Consider the following 25029-nt stretch of genomic DNA (forward strand, 5'->3'; position numbering starts at 1 on the left):
TTCTTCAATTTTTAAGATACCAAAGTGTATAAATTCTTACTGACTGATTGAGAACAATAAAAAGTGGGGTCTGCCAACTCCCCAAGTTTTATCACACTTGCTGCTTTAAAAATAAAAGGCAATAGTGATTTATGAAACTAGAGAAGTTGATCTATTCGCTATTTGCTTCTAGCATTTTTGATTTGATCATCTGTTAGCTCATGAGAAACATTCAGGCTGATTTATATTGGATATTATGTATAAGAAAAAAAAATTGGCTCAACAATTGTTTTAGATTATGCATATTATATTGTTTGATCATCTAGTAAAATTTTAAAAAATTCTTTGCCTTATAGCCTAAGTGTATATATATTTTTATATATATATACAACTATATATAAGTTAATATATTTTTTATATATTAACTATATATTTTTTAAGGTTGAGAATTTCATTAAAAGATGAAATGATTAGAGTATTTTGTTAGCCAAGTTAAGTAGGTAAGCATCACTTTGATAATTCAATAAAATTAAAATATTTAATTTAAAACTACAATAAATTGATTTTGGACACTCAAGAAAAAATATCTTTTATTTATAACACATAGTCTACAAAAAGATAAAAGGGGGAAAACACTAACTAGCCACATGAATTCTGATACACATAATAGGAACAATACTTATGATTAACCACAATTAATTATTACTTTTGATTTCTATAAATTTTACAAACCAATGGTCATTACATAATTACAGCAAACAAAATGATATCTAAAACAAACTTATTCAATGGCAATCACACCACATTAACAATTAAACAAACTGAGGGTAGATCAAATCCCTTTTAACTGGTATATTATATAACTAGTAGGTTTTAACAACAATGAGTATACTTTCAAATTTCAACTTAATGATGATTCCTGGTCTGAAAGAAAAAATATTTAAATGAATGCTTGAATATAAGTTTTTACTCTACTTAAGAATAAGTCAAATAAGAAATAATAATTCCAATGGCATGATGTATTAGCAAAAATAAAATAAAACTAAGATCTATTTTCCCCCCTACTGAAATAAGCAGTAAGGAAAAAAACAGAAACAGGTGCCTACAGGGAGTAAAAGGACAATAACATGAAACAAAGAAATAATAGAAAAACAACACATCTCTATGAAAAACTCTTTTAACATATTTTTTATTGTTAAATCAAAAACTATTAATAAAAAATTCTATTTTTATAAATCACTTAAGTGAAATGCCACAGGAACAAGAAAATACACGATTGGAGTTATCAGGACCAGTTGCATAACATTATATCATACATGAAAACTTAAAAAAGTAATTAATATTAAAAAATAACATTTCTTTGGTTTATACATTGAATAGGAATAATTATTCTTCTGCACCTTCTTCAGTCTCAGTAGCGGTAGGTTGTTCACTGATAACTTCCTAAAACATATTAAATATTTTAATTGATTTCCTGTTTTTTAAACATTTTTGTGAGAAAGGATATCTTGAATGAGCACAACCAATCACTTTGTGTACCAGAGGTTTCTCGTTCGAAAAGGTGAATGAGTTTGTGTTGGTTGTAACCAAGATACAATAAAAAATCATCACCTCGAATAAATCTTATTAAGGAAGAGGAAAATTTCTCCTCAGACTCCTCTACAGTGCAAATATGTGGGATTAGTTCTTATTTATTCATTTTATGTTCGACATTATCTGGTATTCAGATGGCTCCTAATCTTTGAAAAACAAATACTAATGAAAATTAAGACATACAGCATGGTCTAGATCATCTAGAAATAGTGTAACACCCAGACCCGCACCAATGGTCAGTATGGTGGCCATGACTGTTTCTCTGGTATACCTCTAATATTGATGGTATTTTTTAGCTAATTTTGTTCAGATAATCTGCTCTCCAGATCAAAAATTTTTACCTTTAGCAAATTATTTTCCATAAATTTTTTTAGCAGCCTTTTGATATTTTCAAAAGATTATTTTTGAATGGTTTTTAATATTTCTTTTAGCTCATCTATCCCCCCTTTAAGCCATTTATGGAAGACATTCCACTTTTATAACTGTCAACTTCTGGATCCCTGTCAAGTTCTGTTACTTCACCTTTCTAGCATATCCTCCTAGTTTCATTGACATAAACTAAGTAATTAATTTTCTTTAGTATTTGTTTTTCAAAGCTAAGTTAATAAATACAAAGAGAAGATAATTCAATGGGATATTCAGTGAAATGAAGAATAAAAATAAACAAAACTTATTTTAGTTGTTCCAACATTTTGGCTTCAATTTCAATTCTTAACCCTGAATTTAGACCAAACGTCGGAACTCGATAAAATTAAGCCAGATTATACTAAGGGAGTAGGAGATTGCAGCAGCTAAACTATCCCGACATTGTTAGTCTGATTGGACAAGCTCCTGTAAGCTTTTACTCTCCTAATACAATCTAAAAAATTTTCACCAAGAATTGACCGTCCTGATTTTATTATTGTTATTTAGGAACTAATATTTTCTTCATTAAGCTATGAGAGGGAACACTTATAGCTCCTCTTTGTAATGAGGTATAATTCAAAATTGTGTCTTGATGCTAAAAAGTGGGAAAAAATAACAGCTAACTGCAATGATAACAAGTTTTTAAACATTTGAATTAAAATATCTATAAAACTATAAATATTAGAGTTGCATGCTGTAAGCAAAGGAACAGTTCAGTATTTCATTGTCTTCGTAACGATTTAAGTCAAAATTGTGTCTTGATGCAACATCAAGTTAGAAAGGCGAAAAGTGGAAAAGATAGCGCCAAAAACCATACTGTTAAGGTAATCATATAGAAGGTAGCCAGCCGTTTTTGTTTGCCCCATTCTAATCACAATGTAAACTATAATTCCGTGAATGAATAGTATAATCAAATAAAAAATATTTAATAATTACAATTAAATAAGTAAATAAAATAAATAAAGATACAATTGTATTTTCATAAAATAAATACTATTAATAAAATTTTAATAAATTATTTCATTTCCAGAAGTATCAATTTTGACCCAAGACTGCCACAATTTTTTTTTTTAAGTAAAAGATTTTGAAAGTATAAAACAAAATATATTAATTTATACTTAAAAATAGAAAAGATTACCGTTAATGTTTCAACTAGATGTCTAGTTTCATCCAACAAGAGTTTACATTGAGCATTTTCTTCCTCCAACAAAGCGATCCTTTGGTGCAGTTCTTCATTTTCTTTCAGAGCAGCATCAAGAGCAACACGTCGACGTTCGGCTAAGATTTCCCAATAACCTTCACTTGGTCCATCTAAATAAAAACATATCAAATAGTAATATTGGAACAAACTTAAAAAATAAAACATACCTTCAGTTAAACTCAACAAGAAATTCATAATTTTTATTCATCAAAAGGCTTCAAGTGATTGACTAGATTAGTTTTTAGTAATCAAGTTGCTAATAACACAGGAGTCCAAAACGAATTAGATAAAAATTTCGATCTGAACCCACATAACAGTGCTACAGATATTACAGAATTGAATCAAAAGATGGAACTATTTTTAATCCAAGAAAAATTGAAATATATAATTTTGGTTTTTGGTAATACATTACCATAAGTAAAAAAAATATTGCAAAATTTTTGTTATTTAAATATATTTCTGAGATGATTTTTCAAAATAAAACTTTGGTTTCTACTCATAAACTTAGCAAATATAACAGTGACAATAATACCAATACACATTTTCCATATTGCAAAAGAAGTAAAATTTTACTATTCTTTAACAGAAAAGTCCTTATTAAGATGTAACCAAATCTTTTCTTTCAAGCTGAAAAAATTGAAGATACCAAATCTTTTTGTTCATAGACAAATTGTCAGAATATAGAAAGAAAATCTTACCACGCTGAGCCTCCTAAATTAGAAATATTTTTTAGTAACAATTTCCAAGCACTGCAAGAGGGCAAGTATTCACTTGTATGCAATGAATTATGGGCCAGAACTTACACTTACTGAACAAGAGATAAATGAATACCCAAGGAATCCTTTTCAGGAGAAATCAGAGCCACAAATACTTTGTGGTGTTAAGTAATAATCATCAATGGTCAACGGTTTTTCTCATATAAGTGAGTACACACCCACCTTTTTATAGGAGCAGCGTTTGAGAACCAGTACTATAGTTTTTTAATGAGTTTACAGACTATAAATGATACCTTCTGATGTTAAATCTTCTTCAGTGATAACTGGCTTTCCATTAGATTTATTTGTTTTAATTTTTCTGATAACCTTGGAATCGGAAACTCTGAAAAATAAAAGAAATCCACATGTATTAATAATTTACACAAGTTAAGCAAAACTAATCAGTACAGCAATCGTGTAAAATTGAAAGACAAAAATAAAAATTAAAATAATAAGCCAGAAGGTAATTATTAAAAAAAAAATACAATAAATAATTAATTTTGTACTATGCCCCAAAATATTGAATTACATAATACAAATATACAGTACACTTCTTATAAAAATAAATTAAACAAATATTAAAAAGAACAAATAAGATGAAAAATAGTGTACATTAGTAGAGTTTTAATTCAAAGGAAACTATGGAACTCATTTACAAAACAAGGTCCAGCAGAAGGAAACCCACAATTCCTTATTATATTATAATTAATTCCTTACAAAGGCACCTGGAAATCTCCAAATGGATCCACAGTTAATCAAATAGACCACATATTGATTGACATGCGACATAAATTAGATATGCTTGATGTAAGAGTGTATAGGAGTGCTAAAGTGGAAAGCGACCATTTTCTTCTTGTTGCCTAATTAAGAGCAAGGATCTCCAGGACTAGGAATGAGAAGGACGCCAAAAGGGTCAGGTATAACACTGAACTACTGAAGAATGAGGAGGTTAAGTAAAGATTTGAAGGCAGGACTGATGAAAAGGTAAGGGAAGCTAAAAGGAGTAATGAGGTTAGTCTGGATATCGAACATAGCTGGTCTAATCTCAAGAAAACCCTGATGAACGTGGCAGAAGAGACCATTGGTGAAAAGCAACATAATAGGAGGAACGAATAGTTTGATAGGGAATGTGATGAAGTAATTGAGAGAAAAAATTAATGCTATAGGTACTAAGGCTGCTCAAGAGGAATATAGGAGAGCAAGAAGAGTGGAAAAGAAACTTCACCGACAGAAAAAGAGGTTGTACATGGAGAAACAGCTGGAAGCAATACAGGACTATAAAAGTAAAAAAAACTCCTCAGGGACATATACAAAAAAGTAAATAATTTAAGAAAGAATTTAAGCCTCGAACAACCACATGGAGGGAAGAAAACGGAGAGATCATTAATGATACACCCGGGGTATTAACAAGATGGACGCGGCACTTTGGAGATTTACAGGGGACCCATGCTGAAACACCAATTCAAGAGGATGAAGAAGAAAACTAGGAAGAGGAAGATGACAGGGAAGAGTGGCTACCGAGTTATGATGAGGTTATGGATGTGGTGGAAAAACTTAAAAATAATAAAGCAGTAGGGTCCGAAAGGTTACCTAGCAAGCTGTTTAAAAATGCAGAAGGGGAAATCATTAAAGAGCTCACAGATATGATAGGAACAATATGGCTCCAGAAAAGCATGCCAGAAGAATGGAATAATGCAGTTGTAGGCCTGATACAATAGAAGGCTAACCCACTTGTATACAGCAAGTGGGTATAGAGGTATTGCCCTGCTGGATACAGCCTATAAAACATTATCAAATATAATCTTCAATAGAATGCTCTCCTATATTGAAGATAGTATAAAGGAGTATAAGTGTGGTTTTACTAAGGGAAAGTCCACAATTGATCAAATATTTACAGTTAGGAAAATCCTAGAAAAGACGATTGAGTATAGGATAACCACTCCTATACAATCGGAACCGCTACAAACAGTCAATGGACTAAAACAGGGAGATGTGTTGGCCTGCCTTCTATTTGACATACCACTAGAGAAGTTAATCAGAAACTCTCATAGACAAACAGATGGACACATCTTTAATAAAGGAGTGCAGTTACTGGCATATGCGGACGATATAGACATCATCAGTAAAATGGAAGCCGACCTCATAGATGCTTTTAAGGCAATTGAGACATCTGTGGTAAAGATCAGACTCACAATAAATGAAGATAAAACAAAATTTATGGTAGTAGGTGGTAGATATTCTGACCCACACCTCCAGATAATAACTCTAATTTTGAGAGAGTACAAGGTTTTGTTTACCTGGGCACCTATATAGACACCAAAAATAGCTCTTCAAAGGAAAGAGAATAGCAACATAAAATAGAAGCTATCATGGTCTCACAAAGCACTTCAGGTCCAGGCTTATCTCTTAAAATACCGAGACCATTCTATACAAGACATAGTAACATATGGGTCAGAATGTTGGACTTTCAACTAAGGAGCTTTAATTAAATGAGAAATATTTGAGAGAAAAAATCTGAGGCGTATTTACGGGCCAATTCAAGAGAATGGTGTCTGGAGGAAAAGATGTAATAAAAACCTAGACAATTATATAATAATGCTTCCATCAGCTGTATCATAAACATAAATAGAATCAGGTAGGCAGGACATGTCGTTCATATGGATGGTCAAAGGATTCCAAAGAGAGTCATGAGGTATGAAATGATAGGCAAAAGAAAAGTTGGTCGACCGAAGGCTAGATGGCAAGACCAGGTTGGCAGGATTGCATCAGGATGGGGAGCGCCAGGTTGGTGGCATAAGGTGCAGGACAGGAACGAATGGAAGAAATTTCTTGAGGAGGCTAAGGCCTGACCCAGGCTGTAGCGCCGAGGAAATAAATAATACTATAGTTAATAGTGGATTAATTACATCTTCTGCTCACTTAAAAGAGATAAAGAAACTCCCTCAATGGATCCTTTTTAATGGGGGTCATGCCTACACTAACTTGTACTATTCTTTGTGAGTTTTGAAGTTCCCGTCTCTAGAGCTTATTTTGTACACTAGTACTAAAATTTTAACTAGCCATGATTCATAAAGTAGGAATATGAAATTTAACTGCAACCTCAAAAAGGCAGTAGAACAATATTTTAGAAAAATGGGATGGCCGATGGATGTTATTAATCCTCTCGACTTTGATAAGCTAAGTTGACAGTTATTAAAATAATTGAGTTTAATTCATCAAAGTAGGATCTGTTTTTCAATTTATTTTTTTGACAATCAATGATATATTGATATAACATGGAGTTATTTTATGAACTAAACATGAACAGTCACAATATTTTAAAATTACTAAGGTTTAAGCTAAGTTCTGCATTTACCCCTTAAACTTTTCGAGTAGAGAAAAGAGTGGATGTAACCTAACAAGCATATGCGGATCATATCTCCACCCCATTTCAGTCTTATATTAACATTTCTAATAACATAAATAAGTAGTTGAAAAAAAAAATTCACTTTATCTTCTTAAAGCTTTTGATATAAGAAATCAGATCGTTATCCATTTAAACAGTATAACATTATATCCTCTTTCTTCTCCCATGACTTTAAACGAAAAAAAAAAAATGAAGAAAATAAATGAATTTTTGACTGCACCATTTGAAATGGTGTATGTAAATTGTGGCCTGAAATGAAGGGGGAATAGACATCATGCTCTTACCCTAACGACCATCTTTAATTATAACACAAGAAGGATGATAATTATGTACACTCTGGTCCTATTTCTGTAGGGTAAGTACATACTTGCTCCTACATTGGCACTTTTGTTTTTATTATAAAATAAACCAATTAATTAATTTCAAGTATTTTCTGTAGAGAGGAATATGACATAATTACAAAGTATCAAATTTTCATTTTCCAAACTAAGTTATTAATAGCCTAGCATGACCAAACTTTTAAAATCTTGGTCTGCACTTGTCCCAACTTACCTTACTTGAAACTTTAAATCTGACACCTATCTAATTAAAAGATGCTTTTATCAATGGCCTATTAGAAATTTACAATGGTAACACATAGGTAATACTGGGTATACTTACACTATAGTTACTTCTTTCACTTCTTTACCAGGCATTTGCTTGGTAGACAATCCAGCACCTACCAAATTTTCTTTGTCTCCTGCAGCTTTTTGCAAAGGCCTAAGAGTTCTTCTTTGGCCTTTCACAACTTTCTAAAAAGACAACAATTTAAATAATAAGCAAAATCAATTAGAAAGTATTGAAAGAAATAACGTTTTAAATGAAAATGATATAAAGTTAATGCATGTTATAAAAGCTACTACATACTTTTTCAGATAAAACGTTGCAGTTGGACTTTTCAGCTTCCAAGTTCTTGATGGCTTTGTCAGTCTTCATTTCGTAATAAGGGATGCCGAAGAGAATACAAATTAATATTTGGCAATAAGTAATTGCTTACTTCACATCTGACAAGCAATAAACACTACCGGCTAACGTATTGTTTGTGAGTGTTCCCGCCATTTAAAGGTATGACAGGTTAGCATACGATGAAACTTAGTATATAGTGTATATATATATATAATCTATTTTAAATTTATCCAAATCATCACCTGATAAAAGTTTAAAAATAATAAAAAAATTATAAAGATTCAAAATTTATCAATATTATGTAAAACAGTTTGAAAAAGATTATTCAACATCTAATCGAATAAATCAATGTTCCACTGCGAATCAGCTGTTAGCTGTTACTTGTAATAAATGTTGTATACCTGTCGTTGTTTTGATAATAACATCATAACTTTGTAGTTTATCTTGTCAAATGCAAGATGGAAATTCGTGTTATTGCCGATTGTGGTTTTAATGTTTGATTTAATAGTTTTATCAATGGGTTCATTTGTTGCCCACACATATTTCTTTCATATTTGGAGTTATTGTTAAATTTTATAATTTTTTTTACGAAAATGCCACCAATGAGGAGTAAATCTACTAGCGGTTTATCAGGACTCCAGTTCCCGAGATGTGAACTGATCCTGCCTTCTAATTCAAAATCACCAGATAAAACTGAAAAAGTTTACAAAAGTAGTTGTCATGCTAACAGTATGCTCCAAAATCTTAATTTACTGAGGCAAAACAGCAAGTTTTGCGATGTGGAAATTGTGGCTGGCAGTGCAGTTATTAAGGTAGGTTTGTTTGATTGCATTGCAAGTATTTTCACCTTGTTTATTGACCTTCCATTTGTTATTTCTTAATCACTGCTCACTTTCTCTTCCCTAGTAATTAATTCCAATCTTAAAAATAGTTAGTTTTCTGATTATTTTACCTTATTATAAAGGAAACTTTTCTTGAGTGCTGATTAATCTTAAATCTGCTTTTATTTAAGTTGTAGATTTTATTTTTTATACTTCGAGCTCTATCGTTTTTAATTTTTTTTTTAATTGTTATAATTTTCCTTCTAGTTCTCGAAAAACATTTAAGATTTTCTATAAGTAGCCTCCTTGTTCATTATTTCTAGAATTCCTTAAAAAAAAAAAAAAAGAAAAGACTATTATTACTTGAGGATGTTTCTGCAGTGATTTATTTATTGATGTTTGTACTGCATTTACATTTGTATCACACTTCCTTATAACTCATTGTTGTAATTAATGGTTACTACCAATTATTTTTTTAAAAAAGCTTATATTCAAATGAAAGAAATTCTGTCTAGCTAAAATCGTATCCGGAAATTTCACTATCTTGGGTTTGTTGCATTGCAACATAGTTTTTTATTCTTTGCCTAATGCTTAAAAGACCTTACAGAATATGGGACTTTACCAATATTTATGTACTTAAATATATATTCAAATTAGCCATTACCTTCTTTCTCCAATTGTAATTCAGATGCAATCCCTCAGAAATTTGCAGATATGCCACATTGGCTTTCCACAGACAAAAAAATTTTTTTTTTTTAGTGGCACCTTAACTTAAGTTGCTAATTGACGCATCAAATCAATCAATCCAATTGGCAATATTAAAAATCATAAAAGAGAAATAAGTGAACAAGTAGAATACATATTCTTTTTTGGCTCATAGTATGGACAATATATGCTAAGACCTAGAATAAAGGTATCAATTTTATGTCTGAGAACTAGATATTTTTCCAAGCATGTCATTACTTTCTGTCTTTTGTTCATTTTTTAAAGTGTATTAAGGCACATTTTGTAACCTATTGAAATTTGAACCTATCGAAAATTCCATGGTCTGTTCTAAACAACAAAAACGGTATTATGCTGTTATAAAATAGCAGTAATATTTTGTAGAAAGTAATGTGTGTGATAAATACTGTTATTTATAGGTTTCTTTTCTTTTATTATAGATGTTCAATTTCAGCACTTTTTAATATTTTTACATGACAATATATTTTCAGGCCCATCGGTCTATTTTATCAGCGAGTAGTCCATACTTTCAGGCCATGTTTGCTTCTGGGCTGGCTGAAATGGAAAAAGATCGCATTGAAATTCATTATATTGAAGCAGATATACTAAAAATGATCATCGATTTTATTTATACTGGTAATTATAACTGTATATTTTTTTATTCATCTATTCTTTAAAGTAACTTGAGAGTTTTCTTTTACTTATTAATCTTCAACTTAATAAATACAATAGATGTGCTATTTAGCATTTAATAAGAAGTTTTTCTATAAATAATATTACTTCTGTTTTTTGTTTGTTTTTTTATTAAAATATTAAAAGTTCAACCCATTGTTAATTTTAGATTTTTTTTTTTACTTTATTTATTTTATTCACAACTGTAAATAGCATTTATACAACCAGTGAATGAGATATACAGAAAAAAAACAACAATGTCATGAAGGTTAAGGTCATCCAATGATGCCTCTCCATTAAAATTGAAATTTAAAAATCAATTTAAGAGGTCCCTATTCCACCTCCTTCCTAAACGTTGTCTCATGTTGATAGTTTTTGAATTAGAGGGTTAGTGTGTATTGGAAGTGTGTCATGAAACCATTTATATAGTGATTTAATGGTTGTTTGTACATAGGGAGTTCGTAAGTCTTTGTGTAAGTTCTTCTTACTGATGTAGGGGGGAGCGCTACTTATCAGTCTTAGTAATTTTGATTGAAATTGTTGCAGTTTCATTAAGTTAGTTTTTTTGGCATATCCATAGCTTTGTGCACCATAAGTCCAAATTGGTCTAAGAAGGTAAGTATAAATCTTTAGTTTTTTCTGAAAGTGGTAATTTTGATCGTTTATTTAAAAGATGGAACAATAATTCAAGTCGGAAATTTAGCTTTTTTTTTGTTATTTTTATGTGGGAGGTCCATGTAAGTCATTTGTCCATATCAATCCAAGGTATTTTACTGTTATTTTGTTCAAATTAAACTTCTTTCATTTAGAAAAACAGGAGGACATAGACCACGACGGAGCATAAAAGTTAAGAACTATTTTTAAGATTTTCATTTTGCTTGTTTATTCATTCTAGGAGAAATGATTTTATGCCAAGAAAATGTTCAAGATCTTATTGTTGCTGCAGACATGTTAGAATTGAAAGAAGTTGTTCAAGGTTGCACTGAATTCTTGAGAAATGAACTTCATGTTACTAATGCCATCGGGATTTACAGGTCTGATTTATTAATTTCCTAACATTTAATAGTTAAGTGCATAGATAATGATTTAAATTTATTATTTTAAGCATTAAATATATAAAATATAAGTGAACTTTTTAAGCTAGTATTTACAGTGCCTGTCTATCTCAAAATTATTGATCAATAGAGAGATATTATTAGAAATAGATAGATAGAAAAGAGGGAAAGATTATAAATCTCTCTGTTAAAACTACTACATAATTTAAAAGACACTTATAAAGAATGATCTTAAGAAAAGAGATAGGGCTTTTGTGAAATGTGAGAGAGGGTTTGGTAGGGTTTCTTAGTATCCTGCTTGGTGGACTTCACATTTCTATATCAAAGAATCTAAATTATTCTCTTCCCATTCCTTCCTCACAACTTACTTAATTTCATCATTTAATATTTGGAAATATGAATTAGACTCAGTCATAGGTACATTATTACATATGATTGATATGCCTGTGTATTTATATTCCTATAATGATTTGTTTTTTGTCTTTAGAAATAAAATAATTATTTTACTTAATTTATTATGGCATTAACTAGGGATTTGATCCTGAAATCCATCTTATATCAGACAAATTTTAGTATAACGAGCAGCATTATAATTAAGTTCTATCGTACTAATATATATAATCTCTAAATGGCTCATTACTCTGAAGGGATGAAATGAATGTTTTATATGAGGTGGGTAGCTTCAAAACTAGCTCCATCCACTTTTTTCTGAAATGTCTTTTTTTTTATTTTTTGCATTTCCTCGTTACACTACATCATGCTGACCAGCTCCTTCCTCATTAAACTTTTGTTCAAAACGTTGCATTTGTTGCAAAACCAGCCCCATTTTTATCATGGAAGGTTTCACTGGCATGGCACAGGTTTTATTGTTTTCATACCTTTTAGTTTTAGAGATCCTTTTTCTGTTTTCACCTTTTGCAGTTGAAAAGTACCCAGATTTGGAAATGATAGTGAAGGTGAAGTTCAGAGTGAGGTGGAATATCTCAATGATGTAGATGAATTTCAATCATTAAAAAAGAAAAATGGGAAAATTTCACACATGTCACCAAATTTGATACCAACAGGAGTACCTATCTATTGCTCCAAGAAAATTGTTAGATATCAACAATCTTTTAAAGAAACATTCTGGAGCCGATTGGAAAAACATAGATTCCTTCAAGAGTTATAAAAATGTAATTGCCGGATGTCACTACGAGAATGAAAGGTGCATCAATAATGATGAGAATGAAAATGTGTCTATGAGAGTACCTTCATTTTTCAATTAAAACTGTCTTGAACTGACTTTGTTTTTTCTACTTTTATCGTAGGTTCACCTTTTCTCTTAAAATTTCACCAAGAGAAAATATTTATGTTTGGTGGAACTAAATTTGTTAATTTTAAAGGCAAAATTATTTTGCCAAATTAAGCAATACAAAATATATGTTTTATTTAGCTTGATTGATTTATGACACATCTAGAATTTATAAAATATAGACAACCATCATTTGCGAATATAATACAATAAACATAAGTGGATGACTTAATACAGCAAATCATTTAAAAAAATCATTGGACTATGCAAGGACTTGATTAAAGTTTCCTCATTCCTCATTCTGTTTAGAGCCCTTATCTGGCATCAATGGCAGCGGTTCCTAAACTTTTTTTACCACAGCACCTTTGTTGGGAGCACTCTTGTCAGGCCAAAAAAATGTTTAGACACCCTTGGCGGGCTAAAAAATAATTGCAGCACAATTATCTATAAAGAATTGTCCTAAGTATCAAAGATACTTTTTGTATTGTATAATACTTTTAATATTTTAACCTTATTATCTATTAATAATAGATACCTATATAAAGAAACAAATAAATAAAAAGTACTACTACAACTCAGGGTTTTGGGTTCAGTACTAGTAATACGTTAAATAATTATTAATTTTGTTCCTTACTCTAAATGGCAGCTGATGTTGAGAACTTTTTTCCTACCAAACCCAAGGTATGGTATAAACAGAGATCTCACAGGAGGATTACTAGTACAAAGAATGATGGGTTATTTTTTAAGTGGTCGTGCTAAATTTTCAATGAATTTATTTTCTATCCCCTCTCTTGCACCTTCAGGAAAATAATGAATAAAATTTGTGCTTATTTTTGAATAAAAACAATTTGTTTTCAGTTATTAGCTAAATCACTGAGTGGCGTTTCTTTCTTATCATACTATTTAATCTATTTCTTAAAAATATATTTTGGATAAAATGGGGGTAAGCTGGTTCTACATCATGGTAAAGATGTTGCTTAAGGCAAATTTAATCATTTAAAAATATCTTTTTACCTTTTTTTTCTTACTATTAAGTTTTTGGTAAACATAATTTTTTTTTTTCAAAGGTTCTTGGTTTTTAGCTTCAGCATAATTTGAGAAGGATTAAATAAATGTCCTGGTTTTGAACACTTTTTTTTTTAATTATAAATTTGATAATTTAGGTTTGCTGTGGATCACAACTGCGTTGAATTGGCAAAATCTTCTCGATGTTTTATTGAAAATAATTTCCCCTGCATTACTTTTGAAGAGGAATTTTGTGAACTACCAAAAGATCTTCTATTAAATTTCCTTGATAGCGAACTTCTTAAAGTAGAATCAGAATATCAGGTTAACATTTTTTTTTTTTATGTACATAGAAAATTTTACTTCATTGAAATGATACTTATTATTATTATATTTTCCTTTAAAAAATCTTTGTAATGCTCTGAGAAATGAAATATTGTTGTCTAATACTTTCAAATAATGATTTATAACAAATATTATTACTACTTTTACTAATGAAATTTACCTTTACCACTTTTTCATAAATACTTCAATAACCATTTGAAATTATTTTGAAAGATGAGTCATTTGTGATACCAATGATCCTAATGGGTTGAAGCAATAATATAACCTTAATAAACTATAAATTCTATGATATAAAAATTATTTATTGTGTATATTATGTTTATGTAGTTACCATTTTCATAGCAATTTTGTTTCAGTATTTAGATGAACTTTTGATTAGTTGACGTTATATAAGAACCATTCTTTCATCTCTTTCTCTTTTTTATTTATTTATTTTTTTTTATAATGTAAATCATGAAATGTATGTAAAAATAAAATAGGTTTGATCATATGACTACACTTTTTATAAATTTTAATTGCCTTAAAGTCAATAATTTTAAAATAAAAATACGATGTACTTAATTCAACATATAACATGTACATCTTCTAGGACGTTCTGGGGGTACTGTGTCCCCCTCTTCAACATTTTTTTTTTTTAATTCTTCATTATAAATAAAAAACCGTCAATAAATGAATGAATGAATATATTAAAATTATATAGTAAATTTTAAAATACTCATTTAATTTTGGTTGTTTTCTACTTATAATCAGAATAAAACTAACAAATTGTAGACTTACTATTTTAAAACAAAAAAAAAACAAAAAAGTTAATTATATAATGCTGTAAAGGAGAACACAGTAGTATACCTGAAACGTTTTAGAAAAGAATAAATATATATATATATATATATATTTATTTTAAAATTATATACCTTGAAGTAATTATAATTTATTTTTTAAAATAAACAAAGTATGATTAATACAATATTAAAATTTGAAAAGTTAAAAGTTTTATTAACAGCTTTGGAAAACTACTTTTCTTATAGATCCTTATTGGCAGACTTCATTATAGAATTTTGAACTTTTAAATTTATAATTTTGATATTCCTGTTTAATTTTAATTGAACCTATGAATTTTCATCATATTTATTTTACTCTAATGGGAAAAACAATGTTTTGTGACAATTCCTGAAAAATTGAGTTAAATTATATTAGATCAAAAAACATTGATGATATTATCTTGTAATGTAAGGTGTTCCAAGCTGTAATGAGGTGGATTAATTATGACTTGCTGTCGAGAAAGAGATTTGTTTTTGAATTATTGAGTCATGTTCGGCTTCCGTTGATTTCTGTTACATTACTAGAGAGATCAATATCAGATACACCTGATGCCAGTTTGAAGGTATGAATAATTACTTTATCATATTTCAATTAATAATGAATTATAGTTTCATTAAAAATAAATAATTGTAGAAAGTTTTACATAAGAATTGATTTATATTGGTTGTGTTGTGTCTTTCTTCTTTAAAGGTTGCATTGAGGTCTGTTAAAAAAGATCTAGTTTTGAAAAAAGGGAATCTGGTACCCCTTTTGGCTTATCCCAGACTTTGTGCAAAGAAAACTATCTTCGTCATTGGTGGTAGTAAAAGAGAAATTGTCAAAACATGGACTCGTTCCCTAGAGTGGACTTACGATACCGTTGAACGATATGATTGCTACTCTGGGTAATTATTTCAGCATTTAGGAAATACTTGTAGGCTATAAAAGGAATTTACTGTTGAAACAATATGATTTTAATGCTTGTGTTCTATTCATTCCATTATTATGGTATTACTTTTAAGTTTAATTGTTTTTAGTGAATGGTATAAAGGAATCACTCCAATGGCTATAGGAAGGATTCTTCCTGGAGTTGCTGCTTTAAATGGCAAAATTTATGTTGTTGGAGGCGAGCACGAAAGCCAAATACTTGCAAATGGGGAAACATATGATCCCTTGACAAATACTTGGTCGAAGGTCGCAAGCATGGTAAGTTAAACTGCGTATTTATTTATTTTTGTTTTCTTTCAAAATATAGCAATATAAAGTTTTCTTAAGTGATTCTATTTGGCAATTTGTCTAAAAACTATATGAAACAAGAATCAAAATCGCTCTGGTATAACTTTTGGACTCTGACTTTATTTATGTTTGTTACAATTAAATCTCTAATTTTCAACTTGCATCATAAATCCTCTGAAGCAGTCCCCTCCCAGGGACCTAAAATATGTATGAAGAGCGTTTTATCTCAGGAGGATCCACGACTGTTAGTGGTATATTGTTCTTTACGGATGTGAAACGTGGCTTCTTACACTATGAAAAAACAGCACCTGAGGTTTTTTGAAAATCAAGTATTAGGCAAAATATTTGGACCAGAAAAAGCTGCACTACGGTGAATTTCAGGTATTGCACCCACTAAATATTATTGAGGTTATAGCACTGCAACGAATAAAATGGGCATATAATATTGTTAGACTTAGTAACGAACAGATCTCTAAAATTCCAAGACAATATTTGGTGGTATCAGCATTGAATAGTAGTGGCCTGTGTGAACAAATCTTTTTTGTATTTATTTATTCATTTGTTATTCTCTCTATTTTCTTATATATCTCTAAATACATTTTCTCTCTTAACCCAATAGTGTTTTTATTTTCCTTTTACAAATATAAGGTGAAATTTACCTGGAAGAAAAGTTGTTAAAGTTTGAAATATAGTAACAATACATACACATAAAAATCCTATATAGTCTCGTTTAATATTTATTTATAATTTAAAATATTTAATTATAATTTAAAAACACAACTCAAAAAGTATTTACCTGGATAAAAGTATAAAAATATATGCATACTGTGAAATAAATACACTAAAATAAAAGTAATGAAGATACCATATGATAAATATAAAAAGAAATATATGTATAAATAATCATATATAATCTGGATTATCTCTCTAGGAAGTCTGGTGAGTCATTTAATTTAATTTTTTTTTTTTTTTTGAGGTTAATGACTTCCATTTTTTAATGAATTATTTATTAATTATTCATGATATTGTACAACGTTTCGGGACCACTGTCCCATATTCATGTACTTTAAAACCTCATGATTTCATATGGGAAATCATCAACCATTTGTGCATCTTCACTCCTCAGCACAGCCATCACTCTCAAGTTATACCAGTGCCATTTTGATTCTTGTTTTATATAGTTTTTAGACAAATTGCTAAATAGAATCACTTAAGAAAAAAAAAATAATATATAAATGTTTTATATATTAGGTGGTTCCCAGATGTGAGTTTGGCCTGTGCGCAGTTGAAGGTGAACTCTACGCCCTTGGTGGCTGGGTAGGTGATGATATTGGCGGATCAATTGAGAGGTACTGGTTTGCAAATTAAATATTTGTTTTGTATATCTTAAATTATTTTTGAAATTCTACTGATTTTTTTTGTATATTGTAAAAAATAATTTGAGATAATTCTTTTTTTCTGAAGGAAAAATATTTGTCAATTAGCTCATTTATTTTTTTTTTTCAATTGTTCTTTTTATTCATTTAATGTTTTGACCTAACAGGTATTATCCAGTTGTTGTTTTGACCTAACAGGTATAATCCAGTTGTTGACGAGTGGCACCTGGAAGGTGAGATGCCCGAGCCAAGGTTCAGTATGGGAGTGGTTTCTTATGAAGGTAACTCTTATTACGGGTATCTAACTAAATTCCTTTACGTTAGTCGAGATGTAATAATTCTTTGATGTGGATCATCATTGCTATCTGAGCCCTGTTTCATAATTATGTACAAAGTAATACTATTAATCATGTATATATAAGAAGATGGTCAGGGTTGCGGTCAAAAGTGAAACAAAAATAGTTTACAACTATTTATTTTCCAACGTTTCGCCCCACTTTCCAGGGCTTCATCAGGGCTAAAAAGACACAAAATGAAACTATGATAAGATACAATGATAGAAATAAAAATAAAAAGATAAGATACAATGAAAAGAATAAAAAACAAGTAACAAAGGCAAGAGTAAAAGTTTCATATAAAAATGCGTAAAATATAAAGCTAAAAAAGTACAGGAGATGTATATAAAACAAAAACAATACGGGGAAAAAAAAAAAATATATATATATATATATATAAATATACAGAGATAAAATAAACGTCATGAAAGAATAATAAAAATAAAAATAAATAATAATAATGATATAAAATGACAATAAATGAGCAGAGAGCCATATAGGCAACATACCTGTCCAAATGAATAAATTTGAACAGACAGAAACATTGAAGTGGAAGCAAGCAGAAGCGCGGAGGAGGTGGGTAGCAAGCTGTATAACGGTTTTATAACGATTTCAAATACGTCGCGTATACAGGAAGTAGTGATAAAGATTTGACGAAAAATAAAAAATGATAAGAGAAAAAAAAAAAAATTTCTTATCATTGTATCTTATCATAGTTTCATTTTGTATCTTTTTAGCCCTGATGAAGCCCTGCAAAGTGGGGCGAAACGTTGGAAAATAAATAGTTGTAAACTATTTTTGTTTCACTTTTGACCGCAACCCTGACCATCTTCTTATATATCAATTTTTATGGTCAACTATATATACATATATTAATCATGTAGTTCGTATTTGGCATGATTTCACTGACTTGAACAATGATTCCTTTTCCTTCCTCTTAAAATGTCACCAAAAGTCGTACCCATTATGAAACAAAAAGTATTACTGTCTGTACTTTGTAGTTGGTATACTTTTATTTATGAACTAATACTGCTGGGCTTCATTATGAAACAAGGTCTTGGTATTGATTTTTTTTTTACAAAAATATAATTAAGTGGATTATCTCTCTAGGAAGTCTGGTGAGTCAATTCTTTTAAAAATTGTTTGAGGTTTATTACTTCCATCATTTGCAATAAATTATTATTTATTGCAAATGATGGAAGTAATAAACCTCAAAAAAATTTTAAAAGAAATAATTAAGTGGGTATTGAATTATCCAAACTAATGTAGCTAAGTACTGTCCACTGTGTCTGTGTGTATCCAGGAATTTTGTAAAATGGAGAATTGGTTACGCTTACAGGATTAATTAAATTACTATTGTCATTAGTTTTTATTTGTTTTCATTATAAAAGGGTGATGTATAGGGTCTCCTATTATTTTAGCAATACCAAGTTCCACTTATTTTCTATAACATTTTGATAATTTTAAAGATTGAACAGTTGTCCATTTTTGTTTTTTCTACATTATTTCCACTATAATCAACAAATTTTTGAAGATGCACAAAGATGTGATCTCTTTGTGTATCAATTTCTCACCTATTCCCCACCATTTAAATGAAAAGCATGAAACTTCATTTTTCAGCTCCTTTTCGGTCCTAAATCACCTTCTGACCAAATGTTTACACTATAGCAACTGTTTAGACTATAGTGAGGGTATCAGGATGGAGTAAAAGGCATATGTCCATAAAAATTCAAGCCGTGTTTGTCGGTTGACTTGCTGAGGCCACAATAAACGTGGAACTTTATCAAACACTCACCAGTAGTCCAGATTTGGCTTCAGTCAGGATATTGGTCTGGAAGGCGACTCAGCACAGATGGGGAGGTGAAAAATGAGTTAAATGATATTAAAATTTATATTTACATTAGTATAAGTATTTAGAAAAACAGTTAAATGGGCAACCCTTAAGATGTAAATAAACAGACATTTGTTTTTCTAAAAACCATGGGAATCTTTCATTTTGGATGTACCCTCATTAAGTGGTTAGTAAATAATCTAAAGCTGATAGAGGTGTTCTGTATTGTCCAGGAATATTTTTTTTTATTGCCCCCTTCCTAGTCATTTCAGACCAGTCATTTTCATTCTGTTAAGTTTTTACTTATTTGTGTTCTTTGCTGACCGCACCCCCTGCCACCTTCTCATATATATTATGCTTTTGAATTCCAAAACTAGTCCTTTACTTATTCTCTTTTCTTTGAATGCATGGATCATGCTACTCTTTCCAATCCTATCCAACATTCTTAAGATTTATATAAATGACAAAAATGTACTATATTATTAATAAAAAAAAAATTAACCTATATTATTTTTGAAGGTTTAATATACATCGTCGGTGGATGTACACACTCGAGAAGACACCTTCAAGATCTGATATGCTTTGACCCAGTGACTGGAGAGTATCAGACCCTTGCACCTATGCTCCAGCCCAGGTCCCAGATAGGAGTAGCCATTCTCGGCGGTTACCTATATGTGGTCGGTGGTATTAATAAGGAACATGATGTTCTCAGATCTGTTGAGAGGTATTCCTTCGAGCAGGTAAATAATAATTGTTTATTATACAATAAACCTAATGTATATAATAAATAAACACAAATTTTTAATTCGATTTCACACCTTAAAATTATGTATTAGTGCTTCTTATCGTAGCCAAAGCCAAAGGTCTTAGTAGAAAAAATGTATATTTTATAATAACAGATGAAATTAATATAAATTTATGTAAGTCTTTTGAGGAACTCAAGTTCCAGTAAATAAATATGCATCTGTATTTTTGTGACATTAAAAAACAAAGAAATATGTGTATATATTTATTGCAACTTACGGCCAAATTCATAGATAGGGCTAAAAGTAAGTGTAAAAAAGAAAAAATCACCTAAGCGGACTCGTATGCCTAAATTGTAAAATTTGTTTGAGGGTTCTGGTACTTATTAATGACACTGAAAAATAATAACTTCAAAATACACTTAAGAGCTCAACAAACTCCACTCGCAGTTATAAATTTCGCTTACCGAAGTATAGGTTTTGTTTCTGTATAGGTTAAGTGGAATTACATCAGTATATTTCTTTTATTTTTATTGGAGTATAAAAATTTCTGATTTCAGAACAAATGGTCATATTGTGGCCTGTTAAAAGTGGGACGAGCTAGTCCGGCAGTAGCCGCCGCAGGAGGTTACCTCTATGTTATGGGTGGTGACCAAACACATGAGGTTAACTTCTACAGAGCTCAGGTAACAATAGCTTCCGTCGAGAGGTATGACCCCGAGAAGGGGGTTTGGGAAGACTCCTCGCCTCTTCCGGACAGTAGGAGTGAAGCGGCTGCTATTGTACTTTGATGTTGTTAATCCAGTCTGTAGCTTCATATCTCTCAGCATTTTAGTCTTTTCATATTTTATTTTAGCTTGAAATATGTACAAAGGGATTTTCTTTGAAAGATTAATTTTTAGCTGAACCCCACTATAGCTTTGGAGATAACACTTTTTGCTAATGCTTTATGTTGTAAGAAATATTCTGTTTAAACATTTACTAACTTAAAATTATCAATTTCTTATTTTTATCATTTGATCTTGCTTATTTATCGAGTAAATTTTTTTTTTAAAAGTGCTATTCACATTTCTCATATTTTTGGTAGTTGATGTTGTTATTCCAATTTTAAGTGCTATTTAAAGTTGTTCCTAGTGTTATTGATATTAGATAACTAATTTTTTTGTTGTAGCACAAAAATAATTATGTTTATATTTGAATCGGGTATTAAAGTGAATTTTAATGTTTTGTCCACTTCATTGGCTGACATTTGTTATATTAATTTTTATTAATATTCATCTTTAAGTGAATGATGTTAGATGATCTTAATATCTGAACCAGCTTAATGTATGAGAGCTAATTCTTGTAAGATCTCTTTAAAGAAATGAAATATTGTTATAAGTTCTAGAAGAATTCTATTTTTGAAATTTTTCATTATTTAATTAAATCAGACCACCAATTTAGTCTCAACTAATTACTTTTAATGAACTAATGAATTACAATTATCTATCTTCAAATTAATTTATTACTATTAATAAAGTTAGTGTGTGAATTAAAGAAATGAAGCTTCATACATTCATGTTATATACTAATTTCATAATACTCTGCAACATTGGTTCAACTATGGTTGTTGTGTATTTGGTATGTTTATGATCACCTGAACTGTTGGCCACAACTTTTTTCAACAAAATCAACAAGCACTTTTTGCCAATGGGTTCATTATACTTTCAAAGATATTTTATTTCATTGAATGTCTGATCAGTGACCCTACAGATATTCCTTCTTTAAGTTTCTCATAAGATATTTTTGGAAATTTTTTTCATCGATTACTGGATGCAGTCACTACCTTGTGGCCGTAGTGAACTGTTTCGTTAACCTGAGCCTGATAAGGTAGTTAATAGCTTCTTGATGAGTTCAACAAAGTGTTATATTTGTTATGTTCTGTGAACTGGGTTGGACGGTTTTATTTTTGGGCCAGTTAGTTACTTTCAAATCCTTGTTTTTGGTCTGGCTGATTTCATTCACAAATTAAATATACCATTTTTTTATAGCCAAAAAAGTTTCCAAGAATGTTTTTCACTCTTTCTTGTTCACAGATTTCTTCAGAGTTTTAAGATTTTCATAAGTCCATTGACTTGAATTATAATTGATGTTTAAGAAATTCAACAAACCCTCAATATTACAACAATAAAATCTTTAAAAATCACCACAATCGTTCTTCCCCACAAAAATAAATTTCTATTAAATATTTTTCAAAGGGATACAATAAATCAATTAGTGCATACTTAACCTTGTTAAGAGAAGCATATATTATTGACAATAACGTCATAAAAATCAAACATTAGATTAAGTGGAGATCACATAAAAAAAAAATTTTATGCTGGACAAAATGATGTGATAATTTATGGTTAGAAAAAAAAGATAGTCGATGACAGAAAGGTTGAAGATAAGCTGATATAGCTCGAAACTTCTTTGTAATATAGAATTTTTGAAGTGAAAAAGGGCTATATTTTTCCTTGAAATAATATAGTAGGTATAATCAGGCAACTTGTTTAGAAAAAATAATCAATGAAACAAAGATCATATAAAATATAACATAGCTGGAAAGAATATCATAATTTGATAGTACATATCATTACAAAATACGACTAGAATATAAATTTTCGCAAAAAGAGGACTAACTCCTCATTTATATTTGTTTTATAAGATGGGTTTGAAATGTTTGAATAACTTAAATTTGTTCTGTTAAACTAGTAGTATCTGTGTAGTTGCTAATGCTAGGTTTAAAAATTCTTGCGATGGAGTCTTAATATGAAAGCACAAATAGAACTTCAGAGGTCTATAGCTTGTCAACAACAGGTCTGTTCCAAGAACCACTTATGACTATCCAGAACTGTATGTAACATGTACAGTATAAGTTTTGGATGGAAAAAAATGTACCATGTATGCTCAGTACAGTCAAAAGTGATTGGTGGAACAGACCTAATGAATTACATTTTCCATTGAACAACAACCAATTGGGTAAAAAAAGTGTGGCCAACTGTTCAAACTAAAATTTCCTTTCCTTGTAATCAATTTCCTTTTAAATAAAAAAATAGTTCATTTAATTAAAAAAACAAAACATTTATGATGGAAAAAACTAATTACAGATAATAGAAAATTATGTTGCTTAGTATTATAAGAAATGGTATGTCTAATGAAATTGTACATGTTTTTTTTCTCTACCATTTAATTTATCAAATTATGAAATCAATATATTTTTAAGCTGCCAACTAACAATTTTATTAAAATTACAAATTTAATTACGATTATTTGAGTTTAATCTCAAAGATAATCCCTAATACTTAAAAGTTAGTTTATTTTCTGAAGATCGGTTTGATGAATATTTATAGGCATATTCTTCATATCACTTAAAAAAGATTTGCATTTAATTTTTTTTTTTATACTGATGGTCCTTTTATTATTTTGATTGTGAAGCATTTACATAAATCCTTGTACATATCAAACTGTGTTCATATTATTTTACTCCTTTATAACTTTTCACATTCTCGATATTAAGAAGTATCATAATTGTAATGGTTTTAATTTTCGAATACAATTATATATCTATCTGCTACACTAATCATATTTGTCTCTCTTTATTTTTAGGCAGACTTGCTTTTGTCTTAAATACTGCTATTGCTTTTTATCGTTCTATTTTTAATTATTATATCTGTATATATGAGGTATAGAATGGTAAGTCACAAACAGGGACTGAAATAAATTTCATAAAATTATTTTTTATATTTGCCTGGATGTTATAACAGACCAGGAAGCTCTTTGGCAAAGTGATGTGGTTTCTTTCAAACAATTATTGTATAAGAGAGTAAACACAAGATGGAGGGATTAGCCATCTGTTTATTACTGTGAATCATGATTTCTATAGTGCTACTAGAGCCAATCCTGCTTGTATTATACCTTAGGAGCTGATTCAGATATGCTCTTTCCTCTAAAGTGTGTATTTAATACACAAATAAATCTTGATTCACAGTTGCTAAATCAGCAGGCCGATTAGGATCTATATTTCTTTTCTCGAATTTTTAACATCCTGTAATACCAGTGTTATTCCTGAGGCATAGGCAAGGAGCATTAGTCGTATGCATTATCAGTGTGAGTTGCCTCCAGTAGGTTGTCATGTCACACTAACCCCCGATGAAATCTTATTAAATTAGGCCATTGATATTTTATCTTAAAAAGATTTTTATTTTTCTTTATTGATGTGATGTTTTAGTTGTATATTTTATTTTTGCTATGCTAGTGAAATTGTTAGACAACCTTCTTTATTTCATTTATAACTATAAATCGAAATTAATGCTCTGTTTTCTTGATAAATAAATATTTTTTATTAAAATTATCCCTGATGTGAGATAAACATACCCCCCAATGTGAGATAAACGCACCGTCTAACCATCTTCTCCTAGTATAAGTCATCTACGGTCAGCTATCTCTCATGATTATTATGAATATGCCTTTCACATGAATCGGATTTTATCAAA

The 25029-nt window shown here is 29.8% G+C and overlaps 2 protein-coding genes across 2 annotated transcripts; one reads left to right on the forward strand and one right to left on the reverse strand.

Moving 5' to 3' along the window:
* Nucleotides 1–538: 538 nt before the first annotated feature.
* Nucleotides 539–8489, reverse strand: geminin (geminin DNA replication inhibitor). Its single transcript, XM_014426657.2, has 5 exons — nucleotides 8246–8489; nucleotides 8000–8130; nucleotides 4188–4276; nucleotides 3116–3288; nucleotides 539–1422 (listed from the first exon to the last, which is right to left on the reverse strand). The coding sequence occupies exons 1-5, from the start codon at nucleotides 8312–8314 to the stop codon at nucleotides 1366–1368; spliced, it is 519 nt and encodes a 172-aa protein (XP_014282143.1). The 5' UTR covers nucleotides 8315–8489; the 3' UTR covers nucleotides 539–1365.
* Nucleotides 8490–8651: 162 nt separating this feature from the next.
* LOC106684535 (actin-binding protein IPP) lies at nucleotides 8652–24364 on the forward strand. Its single transcript, XM_014426668.3, has 11 exons — nucleotides 8652–9096; nucleotides 10320–10464; nucleotides 11396–11534; nucleotides 14010–14175; nucleotides 15428–15577; nucleotides 15706–15899; nucleotides 16032–16200; nucleotides 17482–17579; nucleotides 17805–17887; nucleotides 20292–20512; nucleotides 21076–24364. Exons 1-11 carry the CDS (start codon nucleotides 8878–8880, stop codon nucleotides 21304–21306), a joined length of 1815 nt encoding a protein of 604 aa, XP_014282154.1. The 5' UTR covers nucleotides 8652–8877; the 3' UTR covers nucleotides 21307–24364.
* The last annotated feature ends 665 nt before the right edge of the window (nucleotides 24365–25029 follow it).

Source organism: Halyomorpha halys, unplaced genomic scaffold, assembly GCF_000696795.3.
Source record: "Halyomorpha halys isolate HHAL.00 unplaced genomic scaffold, Hhal_1.1 Scaffold588.1, whole genome shotgun sequence".
Classification (NCBI taxonomy): Eukaryota; Metazoa; Arthropoda; class Insecta; order Hemiptera; family Pentatomidae; genus Halyomorpha; species Halyomorpha halys.

Excerpts from the sequence above, each read along its gene's own strand:
- LOC106684535 (XM_014426668.3), top strand. The coding sequence starts at position 8,878 with ATGCCACCAATGAGGAGTAAATCTACTAGCGGTTTATCAGGACTCCAG. Across the intron at positions 15,578-15,705 it reads CACCTGATGCCAGTTTGAAG|GTTGCATTGAGGTCTGTTAA; the intron begins GTATGAATAATT and ends TCTTCTTTAAAG. Across the intron at positions 17,888-20,291 it reads GGGAGTGGTTTCTTATGAAG|GTTTAATATACATCGTCGGT; the intron begins GTAACTCTTATT and ends TTATTTTTGAAG.
- geminin (XM_014426657.2), bottom strand. The coding sequence starts at position 8,314 with ATGAAGACTGACAAAGCCATCAAGAACTTGGAAGCTGAAAAGTCCAAC. Across the intron at positions 3,289-4,187 it reads AGAAGATTTAACATCAGAAG|ATGGACCAAGTGAAGGTTAT; the intron begins GTATCATTTATA and ends GTTTTTATTTAG. Across the intron at positions 1,423-3,115 it reads ATCTAGTTGAAACATTAACG|GAAGTTATCAGTGAACAACC; the intron begins GTAATCTTTTCT and ends AATATGTTTTAG.